Source organism: Phalacrocorax carbo, chromosome 1, assembly GCF_963921805.1.
Source record: "Phalacrocorax carbo chromosome 1, bPhaCar2.1, whole genome shotgun sequence".
Classification (NCBI taxonomy): domain Eukaryota; kingdom Metazoa; phylum Chordata; class Aves; order Suliformes; family Phalacrocoracidae; genus Phalacrocorax; species Phalacrocorax carbo.
In genome coordinates, this window is record NC_087513.1 from 58,390,055 (window position 1) to 58,403,217 (window position 13,163).

A 13,163-nucleotide genomic window follows, 5' to 3' on the forward strand; every position below is an offset into this window, starting at 1 on the left:
TTAGTGTGATCCTCCAGTTTTTTCAGTTCTGGTACCTGAGGATTTTTCTCTTCTGGAGCATATGAATACTAGTTAGAGAGGGTGAGAATAAGACTGCTGCAGCCATGGAATAGGGCAATTTTCAAGTCTGTCTGAAGTTTGAGGTACAGACCATCTTTGAATCTCCTTACTATTTAGTAGTACTGGCATTAAAAAAAACCACGTGGTGTCTAGTGAGATTTTAGAATAACCATGTTAGGTTCTTTGTCACTGTGATAGTTATTGTTTTCAGTCCTGGAAATAAAAAGGGATAGATGCTATAGAATGATCCCTTAGCAGCTGAAGAACACAGTCTTGCCGTGTGTGAGATAATTCAGGGGTTCTCCTACTGTAAGGGATTTGATTAACCTCTCTGTAGCTAACTTCTTGCCTTAGTTCTCTTCAGGTCTAGAACTGGCTGGGGATACCCCTTGAAAGATTTATTGTAGCCTTATATATTTCTTAGCCAAAAAGAATTAGTCTTTATCCCAGAATAAATCTCCAAGGTGTACTGAATCACAGAATAGTATGCATGTACTCTGACAGTAGGGAAGCGAGGAGTATGTTTCAGTGTAATGTAGGACACTTCAGATGGCTGGTTACTTAGGATTCCTCAGGAAATGATGAAACTGAATTTAGCTGAAGCATACTGCCTCTGTGTCCTGCCTGATTATAGCCAAAAAAGGCAACTGGTTAGATTCTGGGAGTTACATAGGCAGGAAACTGTGTAATGGAGGGTAGAGCAACAGCTGTTGCCTTGCCAAACCTGATACAACTCTGAACACAATTGAATTTTTTTTTTCTCTTTTCCCTTCCTTCCCTTCACTCCCTTTGCTTAACCCTTTGACCACAACCTGCAGATGATATTCTGCAATGTCATGGAGGCCGAATATCTTTTGTTGAATTGTTAGTCTTCTCTATTTCGTGCGTACTCGGTCAGGCTAGCTGTTTTAGGGTGGTCTTGGAGCACTCTTGACAACTCAAATTTTTCATGGCAGCCTCCTGTTTGTTACATCTTATTTCTGCAACAAATCTCTTCATTATTTTATCTTCAATAAAAATATGAAAAGCCAGGGAGAAGGAGTTGCTCTGAGAATCACCATTGTGGTGGCTGAGGTGGAAGTGTCAGTGACCCTGTGGGGAAGGAAAGATGAGGTAAAGTGTGGGATAGCTGCTTGGCATATCCTGTGAGGCTTAAGACAAAGATTTTAAACTCAAGTTAAAGGAAATTATTATTTATAGAGTAATTTTCTCTTTGTTTGCTAAAGAATATTTGACTGTGAATATATGGCTATCTGGACAGTGTCTGGCACCAAGTTGCATGCCACCTACAGTGATACATTTGTTGAAAGGAATTTCCCTACATGCTTACAAATGACTGGTATGGGCGTTTGTGCCCATCATTATTATAGCTGATGTTTTTCTGGCTTCATTCACTGCTTGCTAATGCTGAGACTCGACATCTATTGTTGCTCTCATGCATATTTTGGGAGTTGAACTGCTTCTGCCCTGCTCTCAATACCTTTTTGTCTGCAGTATCTGTAGTCAGACTTCACTGATTTGATTTGCAGGCTGGTTTGTAAATATGGGTGTGTTCTGTGGAAAAGTTACCCCTCTAGATCCTGACAGCCTTCCATGACATTAATATTGATATTTTAATTTCCTGAGCTCTTCATCACCAAAAGAACTAGATTCTATCCAAGTTATGAAAAACATATATTGAGGACACTGGTATCTTTGTGAGGAAGGATGCAAGAAGTAATGTTTATGAGACCTTGTAAAGAGGCTGCTGTTACATGGTTAATGAGCCTTGACGCATGCAGTCCTTTCTTCTGATTGAAAGGATTTCTGAATGGTACCAATAAAATTGCTGCCTTATAAACTGGAAAGTCTAACAGTAGTGTTCTGATTTTGATGAAACGCTAAATCTAGGGTGCCATTTTCTAAGCATGCTGCCTAAATCTTCCTCTTGTAGGAGTGGTACTTTCTCCTCTTCCTGACCACAGCTTCATACAAGGATTTTGATAGAGAATTTTTAGTGGTAGAGTTTCCTGACCACAGGTTTATTCTGTTACTCTCTTGGAAGTATTTTGCTACTGAACATTACCTAGGAAAAAAGGTACAAACTAGTGTGCTGGGTGTTGCTACTAAGCTGGCGATGGAAAGTATCTAATGTTGGTCTTAACTGGTGTCCTCAAATTATCGATGATGCCTTTTAGAAGCAAAGTGCACCTCATGTATTGCCTAGACAGGTACCTGGCATTTCTAAGATGATGTGGTATTCGATTTGTAGCTTATCAGAACAAGGAGGTAGGATGTAAAAGTGTTGTTTGAACATTTATGATTATATTTCTAAGCTAATATCTCTACCAAGTAGAGCAGTGAAGGGCTAATCTTGACCTGAATGTTTCTAACACAGTATCTAATGCTATGAGTACTGGCACATCTTACAAATTGTTTGATGCTTGCCACTTTAATGTGCTTTCTCTTTTCTGCCAAATAATGGCGTCCAAATGCTTAATGGTCAGTGTTTTGTTGTAGGTGGCTTTTTTTTTAACTGTTTGCTAGTTTTGTTTTTTCATCCTCTTGGCAAGCAAGTCCTTGACCTTATTGGAAGTTTGACAACTTACCAGTGCTTACTAACAAGAGACTAAAGGAGGGGAAGGCATGCTCTGATGTCCAGAGACTCAGGGTACTTAGCATGTGCCTGTATGGCTCTAGGAATTTGCAAGGCAACTTGAGGCTTTAAAAATATCTCTTCTCCCCTCCCCTCTTTTCACAGGTCCGCAGTTCTAAAGCACAATGTCGCAAAGAGATGCAGATAAGTACCTTTATGTGGACAAAAACATCATTAATAACCCCCTGACTCAGGCTGACTGGGCAGCTAAGAAGCTGGTATGGGTTCCATCAGAGAAGAATGGGTTTGAGGCAGCTAGCCTGAAAGAAGAAGTAGGAGATGAGGCCATCGTGGAACTGGCAGAGAATGGGAAGAAAGTGAGAGTAAATAAGGATGACATCCAGAAGATGAACCCTCCCAAATTCTCTAAAGTGGAAGATATGGCAGAGTTGACATGCCTGAATGAGGCTTCTGTGCTTCACAACTTGAAGGAGAGATACTACTCAGGACTGATCTATGTAAGTAATCTTGTCTATTGGGGTAAGAGTTCTTGATTACGTAGTATGTGAATTTACTGTCATAGTTTGCTTCTAAAACATGTATGTTAACCTTTCATTGCCTTTATACGCAACTCGTGTAACTTAGCTTCTTCCCTCTACTTAAATTTTTTTCACTAAACTATGCCAATCCTGCTTTAGTTAATGTTGAAGCTTTCAAGGAATGCTGTGGTAAATCTGTCTTTAACATTTTAATGTCTTCATTTGCAGGATGTTTTGAATGCCATTTAACTTTCTTTTAGCAAGAAGTGAGAGCAGTTGGAAAGTGGTAAACAGGGACTCTGCTCTGAACTGACCCAAATAATAATAAAAACACAGTCCTAATATACCTAACATCTGAATTGCATTTTCCCACGTCTGGAGCTTCAGTGGGAAAGAATACTAATGCCAAGCTTTTTGTGTTAGAAAAATTCTGAATCTTGCAGTGTCTTACTAGAGGAGGCACATATGTGCCTGCATGTGCTTACAGATAGGAAATATTTCCTTTTCTTTCCACCCCAAAATGGACAAGAGCAGAGATTCCTGCTTCTTATTGCTGTGGAAACGACAAAGATACCGTTTATGGGACCAATGGTTGTACCCAATGAAGCATGCAGCAACTACTTCACTGAATACCAAAAGCAAAAAATAAGGAAAGGTGGGGAAGGAGAATTTGGAACCTTGACCTGGTTCTTCAGATCCCTTCTGATTTTCCTTTTTATGTGACCTCTGTTTATCTAGCAGGTGTTGGTTCTGATAGCCTCTACTTTATCAATACTTTGCAGGCATAGAATGAATGCTTAAACTAATCAGTAATGTAAAATTTGGGTGCAGTGACTGGTTAAAACAGGAAACAGTGTTTCTTGGTTTATACATTCTCAGACTAGCCTCTGCTTACGGAATTAAACTGGGACTGCCCGAGATGGAATCTTGAGGGATGTAGAAGTGCTGGATATTCAGTATTTTAGGCACTATGGAATCTTCCTAATAGTAGATTAGAAGATCTATTAAAATAAAATGCATTGAAGAATAAATTTCATACATAAACATGTATATTAATACAGCCCTTGAAGAAAGTCTGTCTAGCTTTCCCCTCCCCGCCCCTTTTTGTGCTGCCAAAACCCAAAAGCTGCCTCTCTCGTCTTATGGACAAAGCAACATTAGTAAAAACTCCCTGCAATATCTGTCTGTATGTTTTTGGGTTGTTTTGAATGCTTACTGCTTCATCATACCCGAAGGCATATAGTCTTTTATTTAGTCATCTTATGTGGCAAGCTATAGATGATCTCTTCTGCCCTAACAGGGACCAGTGGTATTTAAGATGCCACATAGCAGGAAAAAACCCTAGCTATCCATCTTGGGTAGAAACCTTTGCGAACTGTTGCTTTCTAAGTTAAGGAGCATGAGCACAAGCTAGAAACTCTGGCTCTGGCTAGTGCTGTGACCACTGTTCTTTTGGAGTGGCACAAAGGCATATAGACAACTGTTGCAGAAACTGTCAGAGAACATTTGAAGGATGCAAAGCTGATATACATTTAGTATGACTCCTACCTTCTGATGTCAAAATTTTGAGACCTAATGTAGTTGGAGGTTGATGCAGTTAATGATTCTGTGTTGTCAATAATTCCTTTGACTATTGATCAAAATCTATTCTCAGAGGGAAGAATCTTTGTATTAAGATGAAATAGGATGTGCAAGATCATGTGTAACATGTTTAGAACAGGAAATATTGCTAGGTTATGTAATAAGTTGTTGAAAATAATTCAACAGCATCTCAGTCTATTGCACACTATGCAATGGGGCTGTTTCACATATCTTGCAAGATATCCTTTGAAATTTCAGGTATAGTCTGTGACTGTAAAACTGAGTTCTAACTGGATTGTAAGAAGTACAAAAAAAAAATCCCACACCCTTCACCCAAGTAAACCTAGCATAGTAATGCTCTGTTACAGAATCTTAGTCTTGCCAAAACCATGTTTCTGTGCACTTGTGAAATGGACTGATCTCACCTGTCAGCAGTTCTCAGCAAGTCAGAAGATTAATGCAAAGGCTTAAAATACTTTCATTGGAGTGGCTGTTAGCTGATCTCTAATCCTCTTGAAGAAAGAGAATACACCCAATGTATCTCTAGCACAAATGTCTCTGGAAAGATCGCGAGCATAATTTAGTTCTGCTCTTGCCCTTCCTCCTCTTCCTTGCCAGCAGGGCTGTGCTTTTTTGTCTCTTTTTGTGGATTTTTTTCTGCGTGTTTTTTTTTTTTTAATAACTTTATTATTCTGTCTACTCATCCTATAAAAGGAAGGGGAAGTCTTATGGCTGGTGCAGACAAATTTTGAGCAGGGAGTGACAAACATTTCAAGAACTAAGAGCTTGAGTCTGACACCAGTTTGCTGTTGCCATATGCTGATTGGCTCTGCACTGAGGTGACTTGCTAATAGTCTGTCTTTCATGTTAACCTTTTCTATTTGGAATACTTTATCAGAAGATCACTTTGAACTTCTGTGTTGCTTACCTGAACTGCCTTGTTTGTATTCAGTGTGGAACTCAAAACTTACAAGTTCCAGTTATTTCATTGACGTTAACATTGCTGGAATATAAACTTTCTGATGCTGTTGGATTTGTGCCATGCTGCAGATGGTCCTTTCAGCTATTCAGATCTAGTTTAGCAGTTAGAAAAGTAAAACTAGTTTCAGTTTGGCCCACGTGTCACTTGAAATGGTTAACAAAAGGTAATGCCAGAATTCTATTTTGAGATAATGTCTGAAGCAAAGTACAGATTTCCAAGCCAGCTATGCTTACAATAGATTAGCCTTTCAACTGGAGTGTTGGGTTCAATTCAGGGCTTTATGCATGTAAGTCTACTTGTACTTTAATAAGACGAAGATGACTCTTGTCTTCTCTCTGTTAGGTCGGACAGCTTCTGCTCAATATAATTTAACTTGCTTCCTATATAAAACTCTGTCAGTGTGCTTCACCAGCAGTCGTGATTTGCAGTGGTCTTTCTCTGTTGTCTTTCCCAGCCATGATTAGTTGCTTCTCTTCATTAGACAAAAATATCATCTCACACATCTGTCCAAGATCATTATACTGCAAGGAAACTTCCCTTAGGTATTTCTCCTGGCAACCAGAATGCTGGAAAAAGGTGATGGCTTCTTCCTGCATACCTGCTTCATAGCTTCATCACTGTAATTGAAATGAATGTATTCCTTTTTCTAAACTGCTGCTCTCATCCATAAGACTACTTCAGTCCAGTTTCAGACCTTTACACTATTCTTACCTGAAAAGCAACAATTCTAATTTATCCGCAAACGTGGCCATAAAAAAAAAAAATCACACAAATAGACACAAGAAAACTTTACATTCCTTGTGCAATATTACCACAGTACTTGCTACCACTTTTCTTTTGTTCTCGCTTCTAATCCTCCAAAAGCAGCAAACATGCATTTAGCTTTATTAACATCTTCAAAGGAGAGGTAGGTTCAGTCTGTGGCATGAGTTAGTTTTGTTGCTGGGGGGGTGGGTAGGGGTGGAACGGGAACTATATAGGGCATCTTTTGATTACTATGTGCATGTTGCTGTTGCCATGGGATTTGAGGTAAGGTGGTTGCTAATGCAGACAGCTGGAACTGGCAGCCTAGAGGGTTTTTGTTTACTTATTTTTCAGCACCCTGATAAAATTACAGCTTTTCTTCTTACAGTTCGGTTGACTCCAACGTCAATTATTTCTACACTGGCATAAGGAAAAGGTGTATTGCACGTAATGTGAACATGCTACTCTTGCATTGACTCCTCCTGGTCCTACTCTGTCTTCCACTAGTGTAGTCAAAGGTCAGGAAAGCATGACCCAGTCTTTCAGCTAATATTCTGTGCTGTACAAGTGCTGTCTGACATGATGGAGAACTAAGGCTCAGGCAAAAGGAACTACCATTGCCAAGTTGGTTTCTGCAAACTCCTTAAACTGTTCTTTTCAAGCACTACCTCAAACTTACCCTGATTAGAACATTTCACTGAATTAGCTTTCTGCGATTTAGAAGTCCTACACTAACAGGTTTTTAGCTAACTTTCATAGTTTCCCAGTTTGGAAAGAGATTAGTATTTTCTGTCAGCTATTCAAATATTCCTCAAATATTAAAAAAAAAAAGTAGGTCTGGAAACATTTCCCGATAGTTTATACTGGGGTATGGAAAAAGAATCTTAAATACCTATAAAAATTTTGCTTTCTGGGGGATATAGGGTAAAAGCTGTATTTGAATCTGCTGCTTTTAAGAGTGGGCTAATTACTTCATGGTAAGCCAGCATGTAGGAAAATTCAGATACAAGTCCATAAACTGTGTAGTAGATGCTATTTGCACCATTCTGATCACTACAGTCTAATCCTTACCTTTATCTAGCTAAAGAGGCTAAATCTGATTAAGTATTCTCTGCGCTCATTGTGGAGAACTCTTCACCACTCTGAAGCACTCTTCATGGAGCAAACAATAGAAGAGATGGTAGCAACAGAAATGAAGTGCCAAATGTACTCTCTTCTGGTAGCACTGCAAGTTGCTGTAGAAAGATGCTCCTATCCAGATGTTTCAAACAACTGGCTCTAAAACTGACAGGGAACTAGGGTAGCTTTAAACCCCAGGAGCAAGGCTTGGAATGCTATTCTTAGAATACCTAGGAAATATCTAAGAAGCCTCTGCTCTTCCTATTCCCTTTGCAAGTAAAATGTTTGAAAGGGTTTTTTCTTTTTAGGTAACCAGGTCTCAAAGGTTTTTTTTTTTTAAATAAGCTTAATATTTTAATTAGAAGTATTTTGACAGTTGTCTTCTCTTAGAACTTGTAGAATTTAAGCCAGTGGAAACCGACTGAGAAATTGAGGCTTGCTGTCACAGATCAATGAATTAAAAATTTACAATGAACTGGAAGTAAACTTTGGCAAATGTTGCTGACTCTTTGAGCATGGAATACTTTAGAATTGTTTTCTATATTGACTAGTTCAGAACTATACTACATTAATAAATTTACAGTTTTGAATCTAGGTCTAGTTATACTCGTTACATTATAAATCATGAAAGTGTTCAGGCTGGAAGGGTCTCTAGGAAGCCCTCTAATCCAACTTCCTGTTCAGAGCGGGGTCAATGCTGAATTCAGACTAGTCCAGTGGTCTTGAAAAACCTCTAAGGAGTACAGTGGTCTTATTTTTCTTTCAGGAACTACTTTGGCTTGAAGTTTTATTACATTGTAGTTGATCGGTTACTGGATAAACCCATAGTAAACGTGAGGCAGAATATAATAAAATGCATGTTTCTAGGAGCTGAGCATCTACCTTTTATAATGAAACGGGCACTTGAATATAGGAACTTTGAAAGGAAGAAAAGACAGTCCTAGTGGACTGTTAATTAGCCAGGGAGCAGGCCAGTTTGATATCAGTGTGACTAATGTGTCAGTTGATGCTCTGTGCATACTTGGAAAGGTTGAGTGCTAGTCAATTTGGTATGACTTTAGCTGTTGCTCAGATTCTAATATTGCTTAGTGGGAAGCATCCCATATGGCATCACTGGAAGAATGACTTAAAAAAGGTCTGGTTTGTTTGTTTTTTTCCAAGTAATATACTGTTAAACTGTGCAGGTATACAACACTTAATTCCTGTCTTTATTTGCTGGGGTGTTTCCTTTCCAGACCTACTCAGGCCTGTTCTGCGTGGTAATCAATCCTTACAAGAACCTGCCCATATACTCGGAAGAAATAGTGGAGATGTACAAAGGCAAAAAGAGACATGAGATGCCCCCTCATATCTATGCCATCACAGACACAGCCTACAGGAGTATGATGCAAGGTGAGTGCTGACTGAGATAATGACTGTTGTTGAAATCACAGATCAAGGCTGCAGCCAAAACATTGTAGGAGCACAACTCTCTGCTGTCAAAAGGTGTTGTTGCCCCCTCTGTCCTTGCTTACAGACACCTACTTCGTACCAGCTTTTTTGTTTAGGTGAATAGCTTTCACCTGCTCTAGTGGATTTAAGAACCTTGCAAAGAGACTGGCAAGAGCTAAACTTGACATAAAGAACAGACTGGTGTCAGCGATGAGCCTATTGGACAATAGCTGTAGGTGGGTAAGCATGTGTGTTGGCTGATGGAAGCTTTTAACAAAAATACTTAAAATCCAGTCATACAGTCTAGCTGGGTGAAACAAGCTTAGTGTAACCTGCATTTTGAAGTGCGATGGTCAGTGGTAGTTTTACTAATCAGGAGTTGTTTGGTTACGTTCTTATTCTTTTAAGAATAAAACTTACTATCAGGCAATATGAAATACATCTGTTGGCTTTTCATTAGAATAAAAGAAAGCAAGCAGATTGACCTGGGTTTCTCTATGTATACAAATGAGAAGTAAAGAACCATATATATTATCTGCTGCATGTTTGTCACTTGAGGACGTTTAAAAACTGAGCTCTGAATGGCCTATGCATATCCCTCCTTCTGAGAGGAGGTCTTTCACAGAGTCAGTGCATGTGCTTGTGTTCCAGTATGGAGGTATTTTGTGCTTTTCTTCCTGTTTGTAGCTGGGTTATGTGAAGAAGCATGCTTTGTAAGGTTTAAGTGAACAGTTTAATTTGGCGTGGCTTGTATGAATTTGATTACTCCTTTATTTTCTGATGACTAAAAATGATTAAAGTGTTTGTCTCTCCTAGGTCTTGTCATTAGCATAACTTTTTGAACAAAGGCTAGATATAATAAAAACATTCTTCACAATTCTAATTATACTGTTTTAAAGAGTTCTGCTTTTTCCCTGCCCTAACTATCACTTGCACCTCTAAGCATAAGACTATAATGATATGGCTGCCCAGAGTGGAAAGGGAGCAAGAAAAACTCCTTCCACGTATCTGTGTTAGTGGTTTCAAACAAATTTTACATGTGGAGAATGCTGAGAAAGGTTGCTGAAGTGTGGTGCCATGCAGAGTAGAGCACATGGGAGAGCTAACATGATGGATCTATTAAGCCGTATTTGTAAAAGCCTTGTGTTGGGAGGGGTGAGCCATACAGACGTGCTGCAGCAGACTGGTGGCAGGGTGCTGATGGCACTTTGTTGAAGATGTGACAGCTCTTGAAGAAATACAGCTATACTGCTGATGTGTTACTCTGAAAGGAGTGCTGTACCCAGAGGAAAAAAACTGAACCTGGACCTAAAAAGGACTTTACTTCCCTCAGACAAAGACTGGCTCTGCCATGAAGGACAAAGACAGATGCACTGCCTGTACTATACGTGGCACCATGGTTGTCTATAAACCTCATCACTGCTTTGCTTCCTTTATTACTTCCTTCTCTCTCTTGCCCACTCCTTGTCAGCTCAAGTACCAACATATTTTTCTTAAACAAGCTATTATCTTAACCCTACCAGAGTTACTGTTCCCTAAAAAGAAATATTTTCTTTGTAGAATCAGAAGCAGTTTTCTTTGGCATTGTTGTAAGGAGACTGAAGAAGTCCATCTCCCTCTATGGACAACAGTTAAACCATTTGGAACTGCATGTGCATGCATCTTGTCCTTCATCCCTGCCAGATAATTCAGTATGTGGCAGTGGATATCCAGACAGCTGAAGTTCTGTGACAAGGGATGGGTGACCTTCCCTGGTCTGATGGTGGTTCAGAGCTACTGATCAACCTACATGGATATTTTCTTTCCTTTTGAAAAGAGAAGGTGTCTCCATAAGACCACCGCTGAAGTGATGTCTAAAACTCAGAAATCCCAGGCTTAGATTGCTTTGGCGTACAAAGCTAAAGATTGGCAGCCCTGCCTCTGTTTTCCTAGCATAGGAAAAGTGTTATGAACTCTGCTGGAGAGTTTACCTTTCCCAGAACAATTCTAGCTGTGCAATATTCTCATCAGTATCGACAGGCTAAATGTTGACCCCAGATCTTTTTTGCCTGGTTTGAGATATCTTGTTGCTGACTTTTTGGAATGCTTGGTGGATGAGAATATCGTTCCCAGTTAGCTTTCAATCTAGCCTGCTTTGACCTGTTTAACTGGGTTTGGAAAGGTTTTTGAGTGTGTCTTGCTTCATGTGTGTGTTCGTGATAGCAAGAACCTACAGATGATTTTTAGGGTCATTTGCTGCTTTATTTCCCTGTTGCAAAGGGTAACAGTAGCATTCCAATGTCTGCTACCGGGAGTGAAGGTGAGTAGGTTGTTGCAGTGTCTCTGGTCCTGGCTAGCCTCTAGGGCAATGGAAAGCAACATTCCTTTTCCACTTTCTCAGTGGAATTGCTTAGCGGTGGGGGAGGCTCGGTGCAGCAGCCTGTGGTATGGCAGGAATCTCTACAGAGAATAGAAGATGAAAGGGTCTGGTGCTTCACATGAGCCGGAGGCATTTAGGATTAGGCTGCCTTCCCTAGGTTATTTTCAGAGCCCTGAAGGCCGGGAATCCTTCATGTTCTGGAGAAGGATAGCAAGCTGTTGACTCTGACTTCTGTCAGCATGGGGTGTAGTTCTCTCTTAAGCTGACAGAGCGGAAAAGCCTTGAATGTTAATTGATTAGGACTCTGAATTTTTTTTTTTCATTTTCAGTCAATTTATGGTATTCTAATAAGCAGGCCATTCAAAGAGACGTTTGTCAGGAAGGAAATAGGGAAGGGAGAGGACGATGAGAGCTTTATTCCAACTTCTCCTAATACAGAAACTATTTAACCCTTCTCAGGCATCTATGCTGATGCACTATGGGTAAGCTTGGTCCTCTTTTTGTGGTTACTCCATTCACAAATGTGTCACGTGGCATTTATATATTCTAAGAGGTTAAATTGCTTTTTGTTAAATTTCACCAGGGGTACTTCCCTGAAGCAATCACATGATGGAGGTGTTCAAAGTGATTTTTTTTTTTTCCCTCCAGAGTTCTGCTCTTGAAGCACAGGAAGTCTTTCTAAGTACCAGGCAGCAAAATAATGCTGTCATTTCATTTCTAAGTCTTAATGTCTTGGGTTGGAGAAAGGAGGAAAAAAGAAAAAAAGTGTAACATTGTTTTCTCCAAAAACAACTATTCATCTTAATGTCGCTGTTCCCCAGATTACCTGGATGCCTGAAGCCTCAGGTCTGACTGCGTTCAGAAGAATTACTCTTCTGGCGCTGATGATTGAAGCACAGTGACTGCAAGTGGAGTGGTGTCTTGAGCAAACAGATCATTATTCTAGTGCAGCTGTACATTGTACACTGATGAGGTACAGTCTATACCTCAATTCATAGTCTGCAAGGGATCTATTTAAAAACAAATTTTAAAGCTGTGAAACAGCACCTGTTTGTCTACTTAGAACACATATTGGGAATTTTCTATGTGAAATACTCATAGAAGCTAGAAACTTCATTGGTGTCTGGAGCATGACGGTTGTTTTAATGCCACTGTCTGAAACTTTTGTAATAGATTAGATCAGTATGGTTATTCTGGTCTCCAAAACTCTACCTGCTCAACTAAGATATAGGTAGGAGGGGGAATAGACAGCACATTGCTAATGAATGTACTCCATCTCCTTTCTCATCCAGTTTCTCCACATACTAGTGTAAGGCTCCTAACAGTTCACTGAACAAAACTCTTAAAATTATTGTGCGGTGATCAAACCCTCTTTGACCATGATGGATTAGTCTGCAAAGGAGCCTGTGCAGCCAGCACCTTGCTCTAGTATTCACTTGGGAGTTAGGTGGTCTCTGGGTTTGGTGTTTAAAAGAAAAAATTCTGAAGCATAGTAAGTCCATGATTTTTATTGGCCTTGTTACATTAAGGTTGGGAACAGTGTTAGCTACTGTAAGATAAATCTGTTGTAGATCTTTGCATGGACCTCAGGCCCAGTTGTCATTTTCACAAGAAACAGTCCTCTCAATCTGCTTCTATAGAACATAATCTTGAAGTGTTTTATTTGTAATTCTCAGATGTTTACATACTTCTTAAGTTTCCAAGCTAGTAGAACACTTCTGTTTTAACTTCCTTGGTCTCAGTTCTTGTTTCTCAACTTGCTTCTTGGCATTG

General features: G+C 39.7%; 1 protein-coding gene across 1 annotated transcript in view; it reads left to right on the forward strand.

Moving 5' to 3' along the window:
- The window catches only part of MYH9 (myosin heavy chain 9), a 71,744-nt gene that overhangs the window by 13,033 nt on the left and 45,548 nt on the right, over window positions 1–13,163 (forward strand). Inside the window, exons 2-3 of the mRNA XM_064455513.1 lie at window positions 2,801–3,153; window positions 8,836–8,992. Of these exons, the coding sequence (XP_064311583.1) occupies window positions 2,821–3,153; window positions 8,836–8,992 (490 nt within the window). The 5' untranslated portion in view covers window positions 2,801–2,820. The remainder of the gene's footprint in view (window positions 1–2,800; window positions 3,154–8,835; window positions 8,993–13,163) is intronic.